The sequence below is a fragment of the Manacus candei genome, unplaced genomic scaffold (genome assembly GCF_025592945.1).
Source record: "Manacus candei isolate 608988 ecotype Guabito, Panama unplaced genomic scaffold, ASM2559294v1 h1tg000014l, whole genome shotgun sequence".
In the NCBI taxonomy this organism is placed as follows: Eukaryota; Metazoa; Chordata; class Aves; order Passeriformes; family Pipridae; genus Manacus; species Manacus candei.
The window spans coordinates 58,202,175-58,223,032 of record NW_026138062.1 but is presented as its reverse complement, the minus strand read 5'-3'; the positions used below and the strand labels follow the sequence as shown (position 1 = coordinate 58,223,032).

At 44.6% G+C, this 20,858-nt stretch overlaps 1 protein-coding gene across 7 annotated transcripts in view; it reads right to left on the bottom strand.

Moving 5' to 3' along the window:
• LSAMP (limbic system associated membrane protein) overlaps positions 1-20,858 on the bottom strand; it is a 758,996-nt gene that overhangs the window by 302,259 nt on the left and 435,879 nt on the right. For 3 of the 7 annotated variants that reach the window (XM_051779687.1, XM_051779685.1, XM_051779689.1), the window contains exon 2: positions 4,402-4,480. In XM_051779687.1, the coding sequence (XP_051635647.1) occupies positions 4,402-4,480 (79 nt within the window). Of the gene's footprint in view, positions 1-4,401; positions 5,052-20,858 lie in introns of those variants that run through there. The other 4 variants (XM_051779690.1, XM_051779691.1, XM_051779684.1 and 1 more) reach the window with 3 other exon arrangements.

Genomic DNA, 20,858 nt, shown 5'->3' with positions numbered 1-20,858 from the left:
ATGCACACTCTGTTAAATGTTCGTTTTCATCTCTACATAAGCATGAGATTGATTTAATTCTTGATGAAAAGTTGATGCTTGGAAAAACTCCGGAGCAATGAGCCAAATGCTGGCCTTGGCGAGATCCCAGTTCTCCAACAGGCTGAACATCATCTGAGCAGCGCTCAGCAGCTTAAGCCCTGTATGAGTCACTTGTACCTCTTTATTAGCAGTCCCCGGGAATCTGCCCCAAAGACAAATGTGGTATTTCTGGCAGTGCCCTTGGGCTTTGGTGGATTTGTACTGGTATAACTGAGCAGATTGGAATGGGGATGTGACCCATTTTGGTTCCAGCTAGTGACAAGTTCCATTTCAGGAGTCTTTAAAGGCCAAATCTGCACTTGTGCCAGGACTACTAAAAGCCCTGGACAACCTGCAAGTCCCACTAACACCCTCAGAATAGTGCTTTAAAGATATTTTGGGGTGAGCTGCTGTGGTGGTTCCTGAGGGAGCTGATGTTTTTCCCCTAACATGCTGCAGAGGTATGTGATCCCACAGCATGGATAAGCACTGCCATTTTGCTTCCAAGCCATCTTAAGGGCCAAACACAGCACAAAAGCACAGTTCCCTCCCTTCCCCAGTTTGCAGCAGCTGCTCTTCATTACTGCACATGTCACAACTTAGCCAACATCCTCTTATTTCTCATCCCCTCACTAGACTGTGCACAACAGACCACAGGGTCCCTGCTCACCCAACATGAGAACAGCAAATGAGGTGGGAAAGGATGCTGGAGAAGATTTGGGTTTGGGGACTGTTTTACTTTTTCTATTTTAATTAATTTGGGGGATATTTTGAGCATTTCTTGTTTGGAGATTCTTTTCTTTTCATTTTTTTCCTAACATTAAGCCAGGAAGTTGCAAGACCTGACAACCTCACGACTGTAATTTTGTCAGCAAAACATCGTCAGGAACTGCAGCCCACAATTCTTTCTCAATACTGAAAATAAGGTTCAGTGTCTTTCTTCACTTGCTGAAGACAGAGTTAAAAAATGAAACCTCAGAAAATCTGACAGTGTCACTAATATACAGTGTCATCTTTGAAACATCCTGCTTTCTTTTCTTGGTTGCAGCTGGATAAATACTAGCAACTCTGCTAAGCCATTATCACCTGTTGCAGCTCTCAGACCTCTCCTCTCTTTTCTGCCTTGCTCTAAGGAACGGATCATTACCCTTTTCCCTGTGGATAGTCCATCATGAGCTATTTTTATTCTCTCTGCAATTCCCTAACTTCCCCATGCCAAATACTTGCTAAAAGTCATCAACCTTCAGCAAAGCCAACAAATGAATCAAATCTGCTGCCAGGTCATTTAGGAGATGAGCCAGTTTAGAGTTAGGGACATTTTTTAATAGTCCCATAGTGAGAGAATATTTTAAATGCTATAGTTTTAAAAAGTCATCTCCAAACTTCTCAGAATAATTCTATTTGAGTAACAAGCTGCAGATGAAGCTTCAGAGGAGTGGCTTCCTTTAGGAACATTAGGGCTTATAATAAACCATTTTTCTCCACTTCATAGATCAGTCCACCCACCCATTCTTCCACCCACAAGTGTAACCCTATATACAAATGCATAAGGCCCCAAAGGAGAAAACTCATTCAGAATATCCTGTCCTGGGTGCTTAGCTGAATGATTTGCATCACAATTTACAGGAACAAAATGTTTTTTGATATCTTATCATTATGTACATTGCTTTTATTTCTCTCCAACTGCATATCATTTTTTCTCCCTCCTACATTTTCATTTCCCTTCAAGCTTTCAAGCTACAGGATAGAGCTACTGAGCGCTGGTAAACTGATGCTGCACACTCCCTGTTCCCTCTGAAGCAGATGTTTAGCAAAGACGGGTGATATGATCCATGTATAGACATCTTTTACCTGTCACTCTGTGGAGGTAAAGATCTGAACACAGTTAGTATAGATTATCTAATTTTTTTTTTCCCATCTAGCTCTTTCCCTTCCATCGTTACTAGTGGATCTATAGACAGGGAAAGCAAGACACTGGGAGTTTTTCAAACACAAGGCTGTCTTAAACTGAGTTATGTTTTGGGGGTCAAGGAAAGCAGCGAGGGGGAAGCTAGCAAACTAACACTTGCTTTAAAATGGTGGAAATTAAATGTTATTCTGCAGGACCTCAAATCTATGGGACACAGGGAAATCTCACACCTTCCAGCTTTATGTGGCAGTCCTGTTGCCCAGTACAGCCTGGCTTCTGTCTCACCTCTGAAGGAGGGACTGAAATATCCTAGAAACAGGAGGATGGGCCCAGGGAAAAGGAGGAGGGACAACTGCCCTTCCCAAGAAATGGGAACACAGAGCTGGCCAGATCTGGTTAAAGAGCCTAGGAAGGCAGTTGAGAGAGGTAAAGCCTGTGTACTGGCCACAGTCACTTCTGACAGAAACGCAGCCTGCCAGGAACACGGTATTGCTTGGGGCAAGCCATTACATGGCTGGGTGGTGTGCTGCTCCTGCTGACTGTGTCACTTGGCACACATCTGGCTGACACAGCTGGATCATTTAACTCAGGTGTTTTATTTTAGTGCCTAACATAACACTGGCAAGCCACACACTATCACTGAAACCACTCTCCCATGCAGCCCCATTGAGCTTGTTGATGAGCAAACGCTTTACACACAGAACATGCAGGCACCAACTCCACCATTCGCTTAGCCCTCTCTGCTGCAAATGCAGCTTTAGCACACAGTGTCTAGATAAACTCAAAAGCTCCAGGGTTAAGTGGGAAATAGAAATCCAGTGACCCCTGTCTGGGCAAGTGAGCTTAATGACTTGTCTGCTGCTGTATGTACCAAACGTATGCTGGCAAACATCTGTCTGAGCAGCCTTTCCAAAATAAATGATTGATGGAGGCGATTTGCCTTTAAAAATGGGATAAGTCAGCTAAGAGTCCTGCTAGAAAAGGGTTAATAGGATATATGAATTGCTAGTGAGTGGAAGGGAAAGGAGAGAAGCCAGAGTCAGAGTCAACACCCCTTGTTAGGTGTTTACCATGTCTAATCTGAACCACTTCCGTTGCATATGCAAGGCAGATGAATTACTCTGTAAATCCTATTACTCCATGTGGATAAATCTCACATTTGAGTTAGCAAGTCTGGAGAGCTGGGGAATGGAAGCTGCTGAATGGATATTCCAGGATCAAAACAAGGGAGCACACGGGAGCCGAGAGAAGCGATACGCGTAAGCGCACTCACACATCCCTCCTCCAGCATCCTTCTTCCCTCTATCATTAAATGGGAGGGATGCAGGACGCAGGGGATCGTGTAGCAGACCGTTTGGTGACATTCAGCAGGATTTATTTCACAGAAAGAGAAAGAAAACTTTGCTACTGCCGTTAGCTTTGCTAGGGGATTGCTCCCTTGATGCTTCAGGGTTTGTGCACTATCAGCTCTTCATACAGATCACAGACTTACTCTAAATTACACACAGTAGTTTTATAGTCATAATACACAGTGTGTGCACACACTCACACACTGAGAATTTTCCTTCACTAAGGAAGTTACCGCAGGTAAGTTGAACAAGACAGAATGTGAAAACAAAACCCACAGGAAAAAGACTACTGCAGTTTAGTTATTTGGGACACTCCTAACTGAAAGCCCAAGTAGTGTCAGAACCACCTTTAGAAAGCCTGCACAACAAAACCAGAAATATAACACTCAATGCTGCCAGTGAGCAAGGTTTCATGTGCAAAGACACCCTCATTACAGTCAGACACATAGGCACAACATACACCCATTTATTGTAGCCCTGCAAAAACATCAACACACCGAAAAAGATACAACCTTCATAAATGTCAGAGCTCCTACACCATGTTTTCACCAGCCTTTTCAACTATTGTATCCATCTTCCCTCCACACATGGCATAAAAATAAACAAATAAAATTAAAACCCAGAGTTTTCCAAAAAAACTTGCCCAAGAGTTCTGGCAGCACCAGGGATAAAGTTTTTGCATATGTACAAAAAGAAGCACGGGAAGATCAATGGAACATCTGGCAAGCACAGCTGGATCCCTTTTCGATTTCTCTATTGATACTGCAGGGCTGGTGGAAAGTGTTCGTTCACAAGATCTGGCTAACACAAGCGGATCTTCCCCACTGAAATTCTTTTGATCCAGAGCACTGCACAGAGCAGAGTGGTGGCAAGAAGTATTCAAAAGCTTCACGATTTTTTCATATTAAAGCACACGCATGCAGAGCTTGTTTGTAGCAGCTGCTGCTACTGCAGTTCCAGAGGTAAAATAACACACACTCTCACAGAGACATATACACACAAATATGTATCACGTCACACGTATACGTTGCATACATAGAAATACAGATACACAGAAGCAGAAGAGTTGGCAAAATGCCCTACCTGAGGATGGCTGTGTCCCCTTGCCTCACGGTGATGTTATCGGTACCTCGGGTAAAATCCACGCTGCGGACTGGCAGCCCTGTAGGGAGAAGGCAAAGCAATCTCAGTAGGACCAGCGGTAATTGTTTCCGATCAGGCTGAGCCCTTGCTACCATGGCTGGTCTTGTCGAGTTTCAGTCTCTACTTGTCTCCCTCTCTGCCTGTGTATGTGGACAGATAGATGTAGAAAGAAAAACAATAATAATAATGTACAACTCTCGCTCTGATCGACAGCCCAGAAAGGGGAGGTGATTTCACAGTCCTTCTTAGCTGCCACTTTCTCTTGCTCTTTTCAGTCTCTTGTTGGCTTCTTTCCCCACCTGGTCTTTTTTTTTTTTTTTTTTTTTTAGATTTTCAAAAAAGAAAAAAAAGTCTTAGCACAGCCTTCAATTAAAAAAGAAGAGGGAAAAAAGAAGCAAGAGGAAAAAGTCAGGTAGCAAAATAATTACAAAATAATAACAATTAAATCGACCCGTTTAGAGTGATGTAGAGAGGTGGTAAAAAAAAAAAAAAAAAAAAAAAGGAAAAGGAACAAGAGGAATCCTGTGCCGCCGGGCTGCGGGAGGGGATGGTCCTGTGGCTGTGCAGCCTCCAGCCCCGCGCTCCCTCCTAACCCACTTTCCCAGGCGGAGCGAGGGAGGGAGGAGGAGGAGAGAGAGAGAGGGAGGAGGGAGCCACACTCGTGAGACGGGAGCTCGGCACTACAGCGGCGGCGGCGGGCGCGGAGAGAGCCGCCAGCCGCGTTCCCCATCCCTCTCCCGCGGGCACAGCCCGCCCCGAGGCCCCCGCGCCCCCACCCGCCCTCGCCGGGGAGCGGGGCTGCCCGGGGGGGACCGGGAAACGGCGGCCGGGCCGGGCCTCGGGGAGCTGGACGGCGGCTGGGAAGGGGAGGGGAGGGGAGGGGAGCGGGGCACTGCAGCAGGGAGAGGGGGCTTGTGAAGGGATGAGGGCTGGGGGGCAGAGGGGGAAGCCACGAAGGAAAGGGGAGGAGGGAGAAGCAGAGAGGGAAGGGGATGGGAGAGGAAGAGAGGGCTGGGGAAAGGTGGAGAAAGAGAGCGCGAGCGGGAAGCAGCACCGGAGAGGAGAAAGCAGGAGCCGCCAGGAGATGCTGAGCGGGAGGGAGGCACAGGGAGCAGGGCAGAGAGAATGGAGGAAGGTACGGCCAATATTCTCAAGAGAAAATAGTGAGGAAAACGGGTCTGTGGCCAAAAGTGCAAACAACTTGGCTTAGCGGTCTGAAGCCACACGCTAACTGATTTACAGAGCAGCATCCTTGGCAACTGCCTCTGCACCCTTCAAACCTTGCTTCTTCCCCTCTCAGACTTTCCCCTCGACAGATAAACAGTTGTACATCCCTCCCTCCCACCTCTCTCCACTCAGCCCTTCCCGCCCCCCACCTCCTTTCCCAGCCGGAGGGACGGAGCGGAGACAATGCCGGCATTGAGCTGCCCGCGGTGTGAATGCTCGGCCTGTCCTCCCGGCTGCCGGCGCCCGCAGCTGAGCCCCGCGCCCGCCGGCAGCAGCGCTGCCCACCCGGGAACGCTCCCGCAGCCCACATACCACCGCCACCGCAAAGAGAAGGGAGATTAAATTAATGGAGAGGAATAAGCTGTGTGTGTTACTGCTGATGCCTGCCTGCCATTTCCCCAGCCCGATCTCTGCCCTGCGGGAGGGATGAGAACTGTTTCTAGGGATGCTTCGTTAGTGTAACCCTTCTGCAGCCACAGCACGGCGGGGCTGGGACGGGGAAGCAAAGAGGGAAGGCGTGGTTTGAGAGGGGTCCAGAGAAGCAGGTGCAAGAACAGCCATGGGAGATCGGCTGGGAATTGCTGTCCTGCGGGATCACAGCGCTGCTACGTGTGTGTGCAGGAGGGGAAAAAACACTTGTACGATGCCTGCTTCACCTCTGCTCCTGAAGCCTTGTGGGATACAGTGGACACAAACTGGAGACACATAAGGAATGTCATTGTGTTATGCGAATGGCCACATGGGATCAGATCAAAGGTCCCTCTAACCCTTAGTTTTGTCTCCAAGTGTAGCCTAAAGCCAATTCTTAAGGAAGCACACAAGCACAAGAGAAGCACTGCCCCAGGGCACTTATCTATTTCCAGTGATTTGTGGTTAAGGCATGTCCCCAGCCAATGGCACTGTCTTTGTAGTTAATGGTACTTGAATGATTTTCTTTTTTCCAGGAATGTGTCCAGTTGCTTTCTGAATGCCTAGAAACTGGCCCCTGCAGCCCTGGTATGGAAAGGCCACACTGTTTATGAGTACTTAAAAAGGCCACACTGTTTATGAGTACTTAAACAATCCCTGCAAGTGTTAAAGGCACAGAAATTAAGGACTAAGGTCATGACACTGCTGCTCCAGTGCCACGCATGCAGTGGCAAAAAGAGATGACTGCTTTGTATTCAAGCCAAAAAGTGAGGCAAGTCAGACACTTCCTCTGCAGGAGACCTGACACCGATAGCACCAGAGGGAGAAGAATGAGGAGCTAAAGGGGTTAATCCACACATCAGATATTCCTAAGCTATTGCAGAGAGAGATGTCACCCGACAAGGATATTGCTCTGAAGAAGACCATGCTGCTGACATCTGATTTCTGGCTAGTAACCACCACACTAGGGCAATGGACAGTGCAAGGGACAAAGATGCCATCAAGTTGCTGGCATGCCAGAAGATTGGCATCACCAACAGGAAACCCATGCACTCCTGTGCCAGAATTCGAGTACAGCTAAAAGACTTGGTCTCATATGAAGTAACCAATGAAAGAAATGCACCCCTCTTCCAAACCAGTGTTACATGGATCCTTTTTACAAGGGTGTCCCACATATGTTTCATCTACATTTAATAAGAGCTATTGTATGATAATTAAATGCCAGTAGAGTAAGGAAAACATATTTGTCGAAGATTAACTATTATGCAACGCAAGAAGCATCTGCCACCCAACTGCTAGAGCTCACTAAATATTTCCTTATCTCAGAGTATTTACTTAGGAGGCAATAACTATCCAGTTAAATCTAAATTTAATGCTTAGTTAAATATAGTTCATAGAAAGTGGCACCAATATGTTTTATACAAAGAATGACAAGGTTTCAGGGAGGGAAAAGGGAGGAATCCTGTCTCCAGACTCTCATAACATCCTGATTTGAGATGGGACTGCATGTGGCCATGCCTCCCTACAAAGAGGGGTGGATCACTGTGGACTCTGAGCTGCCTCTCAGCTAATATGGCAGTGCTGGGAATGTCTTCATCTTCTTCCGCATTTATACAATCCTCATTAGAACCACCACAGCATAACTATTTAATAATAATAATAATAATCATAATAAACAGAGAGATGAGGAAGAAATTCCCTGAGGGTCTCATAAACCTTGGGAAAAATAAAACAAAAACTAAAGCTGATAGGTCTTATTTGCTTTTAGAAGCATATAGAAGCAAAAGGAAGGGGTTGCCTAGGTGTAAAAGGCCAAACAAGCAGGAATCACACAAATCCTAGGAGAGCGCCTCATGAGTAAAATAAATAATGTTATTTTTGTACGTGTTCCCAGAAGAAATAACTCTCTGGACCCATCTCCCCCTGCTGGAAGCAGATAATGAACAGCAGGTCTGCTTTCTAACTTCCCTACCCTCCGAAAACTTGAGGAAAAATTCAGGTAAACAGTTAGAGCACACAGTTAGGACACCACAAATCCTTACTGCTGCCTTTTAATGCCACTTATCAATACTCCTGGTAGGTGCAGGACTGGCAGGAATAGCCTGGCTGACCAAATTTTGTCACCATGCAGTTCAGGAACGGATGGGCAGCACAAGCCCAGCCCTACAGGTACCATATCACCCTCCTCTAATGCAAACCACTTATACCCTGTTCAAAGGGAACAGGGTGTAGAGCACCACACTGATGAACGTGGGCTGTATGGCACAGTCAGAGACATGACAGAAAGGCTTGGATGACAGGTTCAGGAAGGTGTCTGTGTTTCCACCCTATGAGTGTGGGATTGTTCTGCATACAAGCTGGAAGGAAAACAGCAGCATGAGCTAACATAGCCTGGTGAGCCCTACTTTCCCTGTGAGGGAAACCTGTTGAAGACATCACAGTCTGGATACTAAGCCAACTGAAGGAGAGATGCTTCATGCTGGCCCTGGATGGACAGCCTGTGCTGAGATAGGCAGTGCTGAGATCCTCTGTGGACAGGTACTCAGGGCACCTCCGCCTACCTGTGTGGGAGCTCAGTTTTACAGATGCTCATGGATTGACACTGGGAAAGCCTGAAGTACCATCTGCTTTTCATGGAGAGCCAAGAGACACTGAAAGCATGGACTGTGTCCACAAATAGGAATGGTTTTTTGGTTTGGTATTTTTTTTGCATTTGAGGTGGCTAAATGCAAAGAGTGATCCATGGAAACTTCACTCAATGCCAACTGCAACAGCCATCTGTATGATGTGGATGGCTGCCCTCTAGGAGCTGAAATGAGGCTTGTGAAATCACACCACAAACAACCACAAAACAGCAACTGTTCTCACTTGACTTTCAAGCACTACTAGCCACACCAAAACTGGCAAGTTGATTCCAAATATTGTTGGAATCAGGGAAAAGGCATTCTTAAACATACAAAACTGCTCACACCAGTCTCCAGATCCTATAATGACCGACACAATTGTTTTAAGGGGACCGTATCATGGCTCTGTCAGCAGAGTCCAAGCATCTAGGGACTTTATTTGGGGTATCTGCAACAGTGAGCAAAAACATATGATGTTTTGTGAGCTATAACATGTTTAGTCAAGATACACTGCTGTACTCTGCAGCAATGCCTGCTCAAAGCTTCTCAGCCATGAAGAAAAAATGCAATTTTGTCGCATTGGCAGAGGAGTTATGGAGAGGAACGAGGAAGAGCTGAAGGGGTTTTGCCACACGGGGAGGAAGATTAAGAGACCATGGCAGGACAGTGGTGATCTCCCCTTCCTCTCTTCATTCCTGTACTTGCAGCTCCTACATGTACACATTTCCACCCTGATGTGCAAGGGTGGCATCCCACTGCAATTAAGCATGTATGTACCACACTCCCTTAGATCTTGGGATACAGGGAGCCACAAGAGTAGGAGAAAAGGAGGAAAGGCAGGGCTAGAAGAGAAAATGAAAATCATTCAAACACATCAGATGCCTCAAGAGGCAAATTGAGGAGAAGGTGAGCATTAAATGGTAAATGCCCTTCTCATATTCCGAGAGTTCCCATAGACCATACTTTGTCCATTCCTTCACCTACACCTCCCTGATAAAGTGGTCTCTAACTATGCCAGGTCAGAGTCTGCTGGAAAGAGCAGAGAAATAATTTCCATGGCATCACTATAAGGAAGTCTGCTAAGGACAGGATGCCATCTACCAAACATGATCCTGTGCCGACTAGAACATCAATGCCACTTATTTATATCCCCAAGGCACTTATGAAGGACATGTTATAGGAAAAAATTCTGTGGTTTGAGAAAAATGTATGTATAAAATGGCTTTAATACTAGAAGTACCCATTCCTTAAAGTGCTTTAGGAAAGATATGGTTTTTATGAATATTTTGCAAGTCTATAAATTAAACTGGCTTTTGATACTGAAAATCAGAGCCAGCTTAGGGCCAAGACTCACATGCAGACATGTAATGCAAAAAGACCAAGTTTCTGCTGCAGTAAGGACCTCATTAGGTAGAAGGATTTACTGCATTGAGAGCACTCAGATAGGCCATAACTGCAGACGATAACGTGCACGCACAACACCTCTTTCTAAGTGTGGCCACTGAGCTGTAACAGAACTTCCTGCCGTACAAGAACAATAGCTGATTTTCACAAATTTGTAACCTTGTTACTATGCAATCGATCTAGTTTCACAATTGATGTCCTTGCTGTGGACAATTTAGAGGTCAAGGGCCAGGCTCTCAATTGCTATAAGCTGACGTATCACCACCAGTGTCAGAAGAGCTATGCTGGTTTCCACCATGTAAACACAAGTTGTGAAGTTTATCTTCCTCTGCACTGCATGGGTAGAAAACTGTGTTATCACCTTTGAAAAAGAAAAACTTGTTTGACTGGATAAAGAGCGTGCTCTGACTTTCTAATTTAGAAAGTTTCACGTTTATTTAAAGACCAAATCTGAAGGCTGGACAGGAGGTAAATAGTAGCCTAAAGATGCCTTTTTTCATCAGTATGACCAAGCAGGATTAAAGAATTAGCACTGCAGTTCATTTGTGGTCTTAATTACTGGTTGTTACCACAGCAAGTGCTTGTAGAACTACTTAGTCATTTGTAACAGGGTCCTTCCTACTTGAGAGGGACGAGACATAGAGAGTACTCCCTTTTTGATTAAAACAAAAGTTGCCCTTCCAGCCTGATGTAAATACAACAAGAATAAAAGTTGTCAGTGGTTTCAAGAGTGTCACACTACCTTTTCCCTGAAAGATCACGTACCATTAGCGACTTCCTTACTAACACCTCAGGACTGGACTCTGCAGCTGCTGTTTGCCAGAGGGCATCAAATCACTTCAAAAGCAGGGGAAGCCACGCTGCTCAGCCACGGCTGCTGCGTGGCAGGGAGCCAAGCTGCCTGCCATCTCCTAGCCCAGTTAGCAGTCCCAGTGGGAAACTGTGGGACCTGTCCTCACAAGAAAGGCTGGCTCATGGCTTCAGAAGCAAGAAAACAGCTGATCCCAGTTCGACATTTCTCACAGAGTGAGGCGATAACCTGTGTTTTTAAGTGTGGCTATAGGAATTAGGCATGTGAATCTAGACAAGCAGTCAATACTTCCCACTGAAGATCTCTTTTTATATTTGGGAGTCCTGTTGCCTCACAAATGTCACATAACACTTGATGAGTTAGGTAGACCCAGAGTTCAACCCTAGAGGTCTTTAAATAATTTACTTCCCATAGGAAGGCAGTAGCTCTCTCTGCTTAAATCCAAAAAGTATCCACCCAAGTTGCCCCCCCCAAACTTTCCTCAGTGCTGGAGAATTACTTGTACTGCCCTCAGCACAAGTAATTAGGATTGACTTCAGAGAAGGAGACTACAATGGTTAACAGTCCCTTCCAACAGAGAAGCAGAGGTGACCTAGAAGTTGGGAAGTTCTAGCAGGAATTGGGAGATACACCGTCCCAATTTCCTCAGCGTATTTGGGTAAATCACTTAATGAGTCATTCACAGAGGCACAAAAAGTTAATCTCCCTAGGCTCCCTCTGCCCTCAGAGAAGTAATCTTCTCTTGAGGGCACATCAGAGCAGATGCCTACTTTAACTGTATAAAATTGCCCTGTCTCTCAGGGCGTGTCAAAGTTTCCAGCTACATAGCAGAGATCCTAACATAAGCTTCCAATAGTCTAAAAAGTGTGAAGCACTGAAGACTGCAGGGTGATCTGACACGATCTGACACCACTATACAGAAAGCCCCTGCAAGACACAATCTACAGAACATGCCAGGCGTGACCTATTTCTAGCCTACTCTTTAACAGGCCCCAAAACAACTGCCTGGCAGTTGCAAGGGATGTAGATCGCTGCAGACAGGAATTCTATATAACTAAGAGGTGATCAAACCCGTTCTGCTGAGCCTTGATGCATATTCGATGGCCTGCTCTGGCATGGAGTTCTCAACACAATTCTAATGGATGAGAATAATCATTGTGACAGCAATGATCTTGAAAAGAGCTCCAAAGTCTTGCTGAAATGATACATGCTACACATCCATCATTACCAGGGAATTATTTTTATTGTGAAGAATAGAGTGTGGGCAGGTTGTTGTGCCATACATTTTTGTCCATTACAGCAGCTCCAACATAGCTTTTATGAAACCTAAACCGAGGCCTTCAGCAAGACAAGAAAGATTCTCAAGATTTGTGATGTTATCAGGAGATCAGGCACTGTCAGAAAGCCTCACGTGCAACAAACAGGAAGAGAAATTTTTATGCAGAAATTTGGTAAAAAGTTCCTTTGAAACTGTGACCTGCCTGAATTCAAGCTTCTGAAAACACTTCCAGTCATTTCACTGTGTTCAGGTCTGAAAATGAGGAAAACACATCTTTAACATGTCCAGATCTTCAAGACGAAAAGCCAGCAGAACTCTCTCACAGGCAAAGACTCAGTTAAAACCACTCTTACAGGCTACAAGTCAGGGATGTCTCTGCATCAGCGTTTGGAGTTAGTGCCTGCCTAGTCTTTCAACATATACTTTTTAACATTTTACCTTTTCTTCTCATCTTTCCCATACTGCTACTCTCCTCCAACCTCCTCACCCTGATATTTTCAAGTTTATCTCCCTTTCCTAGGTTGCTCCCATGCCTCATTTCTGTCATCCTATCGGGCTGCCTGCCTTAAGGCACAGAAACTCACCCACTTCTTGAGTTCAATGACTAACTATCACACCAGGTTAAGAATTTTTCCTGTTGTTTTAACCACAAATGTTATTTCCTTTATCATCCAGCAACTGAATTGAATCATGCCTTTGTCTGCTTAAATGGTTGCCTGTTGTTAAATACTATCTCCTCGATGCATTATGTTGTATCTGTTTGAGTCTTACTTTGTACCACTTTTGTTCCTAGTCCAATACTTTGCCACAAATGCCTGACATCTGATGCCAGAGAGGGAGATAGGGTGTTTTCAGCAGCCTCTAATAGAGTTGGCAGATAAATATCACTGTCCTGGGGATGAGCCAGATAGCAAAGAAGTAGGGCCAAAGGTAGGCACTTTAGGTCTAAGTCTAAGCATACAGAAGGGGAAAGCAGAAGTTATGGGGCAACCCCAGATGTATGTACAGAGCAGTGCCATGGAAAGGGACCTGGGGGTCCTGGTTGACAGCAAGTTGAATATGAGTCAGCAGTGCCCTGGCAGCCAGGAGGGCCAACCGTGTTCTGGGGGGCATCAGGCAAAACATTGCCAGCCGGTCGAGGGAGGGGATTGTCCCGCTCTGCTCTGACCTGGGGCGGCCTCACCTTGAATACTGTGGCAGTTTTGGGCACCACAGTATAGGAAAGATATTAAGGTATTAGAGAGCAGTGAAGATGGTTAAGGGCCTTGAGGGGAAGCCGTATGAGGAGTGGCTGAGGTCACTTGGTCTGTTCAGTCTGGAGAAGACTGAGGAGAGACCTCATTGCAGTTACAACTTCCTTGTGAGGGGAAGAGGAGGGAAAGGCACTGATCTCTTCTCTGTGGTGACCAGTGACAGGACCTAAGGGAATGGCCTGAAGTTCTGTCAGGGGGTGGTTTAGGTTGGATATTAGAAAAAGCATCTTCTCCCAGAGGGTGGTTGGGTGCTGGAAGAGGCTCCCCAGGTAACTGGTCACATCACCAATCCTGCCAGACTTCAAAAAGCGTTTGGATAATACTCTCAGGCACATGGTGTGATTCTTGGGGATGGTCCTGTGCACGGCTAAGAGCTGGACTCAGTGATCTTTGTGGGTCCCTTTTAATTGTGATTCTGTGAAGCTGGAGGGAACAACAGAGGACCTGCCCACCAAGAGGTGCAGGAATAAGGTGGTTTCTCAGGGGGAGGAGGCATTTTGCTGAAGGTGATTCCACCATCTGGTTATGTCAGACAGAACCGAGGAATTTCCAGTTCTACAGTTGGATGCATCAGCCATGCAGCTGTATGGCTTATGGGCTTCGCTGCTTGCAGCAACAGGAGACCTCATCTCAGAACCACCCTGATGCCATTTCGTTCCAAGTCATGTTTAAATCAGCTTGGATAAGTCAAAACAAACCCAAGTATGGACAAATTTGCAAACTGCTCAGATGAAGCAATACCTATCAGAAAAAGCAATACTTTTCAAGGGAGAGGAATTCTTCTTTGAATCACTGCTAAAGACACTGTTAAGGCTGGGCTGAATAAGGGATGCACACATCCTGAAACAGCTTCCTAAAGCAGAGGTCTGGCGTGGGCTATTTATAAAAGCCTTTCAGATAAGATGGAGAATAGGCAGGTGTTCTCCTGGAGGAGCATAAAATCCATGTGGGAACATGATCTGGCTCAGGTCCTGAAATGCCAGCAAATGCATCCCCCCCCTACTGACAATTTACTCAGCTCAAGCAACCTGTTAGATCCAGCAGCTGGCAGGGCTTTATAAAACAAAGAGCTCACAACCCAAACAGGAATGGAAGCTTTGCTTCCTGTGAAACCCCTGGGGGGTTGTGCATAGTCCTGGTCTTCAGCAACACTTTATTACCTTCTTAATTTATACAACAGACCACTAGTTTTTAAATAATGTAATGAGCCTGCTAGCTTCTTCCAGCAGGCAGAGATCAGGGAAGGACAAAGAGCAGGTTGGGCAGAGCACTATAGCAGCTGGCTGAACAAAGGCAAGTGATGTGAAAAAATCACTGAAGTTGGATCAGACTGGAGCAGGGTAAAAAGGAAAAGACCAAAGAAAACCTTTGATGAAGAGATGGAGCTCTGAATAGGGCACTTACATGCTTCATTACTTGCCCTCTGATAGAGGAATGGACTGGAAGATGAACTCCATATACCTCCCCTGTTGAACTTGTGTAAGTTTACCTCAAGTGTTCTCTGAGAATATCTGATTACTTTTTAGCTGAAGTCATTGTCCATAACACCTTTTCACCCTATTCTTTCTGTCTGCAAGGAATCCTCCTGTGTTTGCCAGACATCAGTGGGAATCCAGGGGAGGCCTGAATTTGTGAAATGGAGGGCTCCAAGTCACTCAAGCATCTGCTTCTGGGCTTTTGGTAAGCAACCACTTTCACATACAATTATGAGAAAGAACAGTAAAAATTGTTTACTAGAGATGCTTTACAACTGGTGAGTGTATAGCATGAAGGAGCTGGCAGGAAAGCTTTTTACAGGCCTTGGGATGATAAAACCTGCTGCCAAATGCAAGGAGTTACCAGCTGATGTGGTGAGGATCTGAGAAAAAAGGAGCCTAAAGCTCAAAGAATTTTCCCATACAAGTTGTCTATCAGTGTCTGAGATGTCAAAGGCAACCCTGACAGGTTCTACAGTCGGATGCAGCGGCCTCTTGGATGAATTCTGACCCTGATATAATCAAGCAAAGCTTTGCCACCAGTTTCTGTGGGGCTACAATTTCACCTCTTGAAGTCTGCCTTTCTCTCATTCCCTGTAAACTCCTCTTGGTTGGAGGATGAATGCAACACAAAGAATAAAGCAAACATGGAAATTAAGGCACACCTTCAGATTCATGTCAATTTAACTGAATTACAACAATTTTCCAGCAAGCTCATTGCTCATCAAAGTGAGGAACAAACAGTAAATCTGGCTGGCTTCAGACAGACCCAGCATAAGCAAATTAAGTGCAAATTTCTCCTGCACCCAGCTCGTTCAGGACACCCCTGTTCTGTCCATCAACGTGCCCTGGTATTCCTGCCCGCTCTCACCATCTGCTGATGTAGCTAAGTCCTGAAAAGAAGAAGCTGCTACTACCCATGAATTTTTAATGTAGCAAGGAAAAGGCTGCACGAAGAAGAATATTTGGTGGCATTTACTCCCTATGATCAAAGCCATTTCATGTCTCTTATGTGATATTATTAGAACACAATATGAAGTGAAAGCAGTGTTCAAACTAAGGTCCCTATTCAAGAAACATTTTCTGCAGGGGAGAATGCAAGAACCAATGCCAGTAGAAAGCCCCTATTCTTACAGCCTCTGTCTGCCTATGTGTATCAGCAGGGCATCACATGACAGAAAAAGCCAAGCAGGTACTTTAAGTCCAGTACCCTCTATCCAAGCATGATGCTAAATGGGACATCCCCACTCACCTGCGAATGCTTCCCAACACCTGAAAGCACTTGTATGGCCAGCAGTAAGGGACCCAAGTCTAAAGTAACATGCCACAGAAAGAGCTGTATTTTAGGTCTCTGCTGTTACTGGTATTTGTTAAATAAAACTCACAAACCCAGCAGTTACTTCTGTACTGACCATGTGCTTGTACACACCAAGCAACCACCCAAGAGAATGTAATGCCATAGAGAGAACTGACATGACCTGTCTCTATCCTGTCACTAGCTGAGCCAATCCACCAGTGCCAAGAGGCAGATGAAGACCATACAGGAAAATCTGTTAAGCACCCAGACAGAAGGAAGGAAATTTTCAGCTAACAGGAAAGAGGTACTGGGGTTCAAACAGATTTGGCTCTTTGGAAGTATAGATTAATTCCAGACCTTTCCTTTTCTCTTCTCTACTAAAGGACATAAAACAGTACATATACTAATGTAAGTTATTGAAAAGCTTCTTCCTCTGACTTCAGACAAGCTGTCTGCATATCCCTGACAAACATGGATGCATGAGAATATTCCCCTGGGAAATATCTCCACTAGCTGAATATGATGTAATTACAAATTGTCCAGTCTTATCCACCATCATTCAATCAATAACAACACTCAGACACCAAGAGGCCACACTGATCAGACTCCTAGCCACCAGCAATGTATGGATCACACTCACTGTTGGTCGAGAACTTTCTGAAACAAATCCATCCACTATTGGTAAGTGTTTGATGAGTGCTTCGTGAAAAGCCAATGCCTTGTTCACAATATACCTTTGATGGTACTGAGGATGCATTGCTCACACCAGCTGAAATTTTCAGCCTCTATTCCATGGCTTAAAGATGGAGATATCTGTAAGTAAGGGTCAAGGTTCAAAAAGCGTTGAAAATATTTGCCCATTGAGTCACACAGCTAATACAAGACTTGAATGCTCACTGTAAATCATTACACCAACACATTTGCACTAATACCACACAAGCAAAGTCAAAGGAACCACAAGTGAAGCTCAAGCGAAATTTAAACATTTTGGTGAACATAATGTCTGTAAATGAATTCTGAGAGCCATCATGAAAATATTTACATAGGTAACAGGAAGCCTCTGGATGGCCCTTGCTGCTTTTTTCTTCTAAGCTGGACTCCAAGAAAGCTGGGGATGGGGTTTTTACAAGGGCACATTGTGATAGGTAGGTTTAGATTAGACATCAGAAAGAAATTCTTTACTGTGAGGGTGGTGAGATAGACACTGGACAGGTTGCCCAGAGGAGCTGTGGATGCCCCACCCATGCACAAGGCCAGATTAGATGGGGCTTTGAGCAACCTGGTCTAGTGAAAGGTGTCCCTTCCCATGGAATTGGGTTTGGAACTAGATAGTATTTAAGATCCCTTCAAACCCAAGCCATTCTATGATTCTATGACTCTGTTAAAGGCTCTGTACTGGACAGCTCTTTCTATGCCACTGTGCAAATCAAGCAGTACTGATTGAAGCAGAGAAAAGCCATGAACACTCAAAAATGTCCAAAGAAAACTACAAGAAATCAACACTTAATATATAATGTGTCTGCAGTCCCTCAAAGCACTGCAATGAGAAAGCTCCATGAAGCAGAAGTTCTGTTCATATACAAGAAAGCAGGAATGTGTTATGGCTTAAATCTCTGGAGTGAAGAAGGTGGTTTGCTCTTTACTGCCACAGAGAATTGCACAAAGGATTTAGGTTTCACAGAGGGTGAACTCTCCCCACTCCACCTGCACAGCACAGCACAGCTGAGGGTGATGTACCAGGCACTGCAAATCCATAAGGAAAGAAACTGGTGAAGGAGGGTCAGGGTACAGTCCTTTGTGGAAAGGGGCATATGACACCATCATGCCGTTTGTGTGCGTGAGTGCAAGAAAGGTGAGATCGGCATACAGGATATTCCAACCTACTGGGATGACTGAAAAGAACAAATATTAAGTTTTAGGCTCCATGGCCTTTTTGTCAGGGAGCAATGCTTACGACAAGAAAACAAACAAAATCAGCTTAGATAGAAAGGGCAAAAATGCCCATATTTCACCCTGAAATCAAGACTTCCATATAACTTCCAGCATGATCCTTCAGCTTTCTAAAGATCTCCTCAATATCAGGAGCCAATCTTAAAACACACTGTTTGAGCACCTTGGCCAGGGCAGACTCAATGTATTGATGACTGAGGAACATACAGTGTACTTTTAGTTTACTAGATGCATTCAACTCCCTACAGAAAGATTCAAGATGTCATCAGTATTGGACAGATGACCCTTAGGTGTGCAGTCAAGAGCTTTTACAATGTGAAGCTGGTGTCCATTGTTTCTAGTTCCTGTAGTATCTTTCCATAAAGCTGACAGTGTTTGGATAGCTGTAAGGGAGATGGATGGGGTTGAGTATACAGAGAGAAACATTTTGTGATTGGAATGTGATTATCGAGCTAATGAAGCTCTAATGACAAATCCAAAAAGGATGTACGAGCTGCTCAACGTTGTCCGATTCCCTGAATCCAGCTCTTGTCTTCCTCAATGTTCTGGTTTTGGCTGGAATAGAGTTAATTTTTTTCTTAGTAGCTGGAACAATGCTGTGTTTTGGATTCAGTATGAGAATATGTTGATAAGATACCAATGTTTTGGCTGTTGCTAAGTAGCGCTTCCCCTAAGTCAAGGACTTTTTCATTCCCCATGCTCTGCCAATGAGAAAGTGCACAAAAAGCCATGGGGGAGCATGGTCAGGACAGCTGATTCCAACTGGCCAAAGGAACATTTCATATCATACAACGTCATGCTCAGTTTATATACAGTTGTGGAAGTTATCCAGAAGGGGGGCTGATTGCAGTTTGGGGATGGGTTTGGCATCGGTCAGCGGGTGGTGAGCAATTGTGTTATGTGTGCATCATTTGTTTTTTCTTGGGTTTTATCTCTCTCTTCTTTTTATTACTATTGTTATTATATTGTATTTTGTTTCAGTTGTTGGACTGTTCTTGTCTCAACCCATGAGTTTTCCTATTTTTTCCCCCTCATTCTCCTCCCCATCCACTGTCCTGGTGGAGAGAGGTGACCAGGCAGCTGCATGATGCTGCTGTCTGGGGTTAAACCATGACACTTGGTTATTTCACCAGAGTGGAAGAGCTTGCCAAATACTAGCATCCCCCTGAAAAATGCAAAGCTGTTCTGATGACTCATCTGGCAGCTACAGCAACTACTTCATATTAATACTAAGTCATAACACAAAACTTTGGAAAATTAGGGTAAAGGGAAATAGATGTTAAAACTAGGAAATGTTTCAAAAAAACCCACCCACCCAACCAAACCAAAAAACAAAAACAAACAAACAAACAACAAAAAACTAAAACCCAAAGCATTCAGTATTATTTGTCGATTCCTTCCATTTGTCTTAGACCAGACAGAGAAATGATTAATGCTTTCTCATTATTTTGTAACAACATTTGGAATATAAGCAATGAAAAGTTAAAGAAGAAAAACCAATGTAAAAACATTTCTTCTTATTCCCTCATCAGACATCTTCAAAAGAAAATACAAAAAGCCACAGTAAGACTTATATTCAATCAAAAGAAAGGAAAATCCCAATTAGGGCGTGCATTTAGGATTTTAACTTGGTATAGATGTTCTTTTAAGAAAACTATTCTTACTGGCTCTGTTCGTACTGGGATTTAAGAAGTGCAAAGAACACATATTTAGCTAGCTAATGTGTATTAGCAGCTTAGCACAAATAAGGCAGTATGCTTCCATGATGTATTAAAAATCAGCTAGTTAAACCTCAAGCTACTTCTTGCCATTATGCTTAACGTATGTTAAAATCATACTGTCTCGTTTTCATTAGGCTGTTAATACATGCCCCCAAAGACAGCTTCACCTTAAAGCTCCCATGAGAAAGACCTAAAGGTTTAGCTCTGTTGGCAAAGCCATCTTAAGTTGACATTCTGCTGATGCGGCTGTAACATACTTCCTGTCTCTTCACTCCCCCAGTAAACACTTATGGTAAAAAGATTACAAGGCCAGAGAGCTGCACCTGCACTTTGGCTACAAAGTAGTGTCACATTCAGCATCCTGTGTCCTCATGCCTACGATTAGAGCAACAAAGGTCCAAGACATGGACCTGATCCTGGGCACAAGAAAGTGGAGGCCAGCCTACCAGGTTGGCAGAATTTCATGTACCGCTTGTCCATTCACACAGACAAATTGAGGCTTATCCTGAAATTGTCTTGTTTTGGGTCATGACTGCTGACCATAGCGTAGGAAAGAAAATGCTACTTGTCCCAGTACCTGTGTGAATCCATCCTGATTTTTCTTTCCTAAATTAAAGCATTCCATAAGATTTCCCCAAATCTACAAGTTACTTTTACATGACTCAGATTTAGATTTTCAACATTAATTCCAAAAGAAAATTCCCTGCCTCTAAGGTATGACAACGCATTAAATATACCCACTGCCCTTTCAGAAAAACAACCGGTCCCCATATAGTCATCGCTTTCATTGTGCTGTTTCTCTGGGTGACTTACTGAAGAAGAAATTTTATTTTCTTCTGCCTTTTTACTTGCTCAGGTGGGACAGTCACCTGGATGCCACCAGGCCAGAGACCTAGTTGGTGAGGCCTAGCGGTGCCTAGTCAGGCACCAAACCACCATCAACAGAGT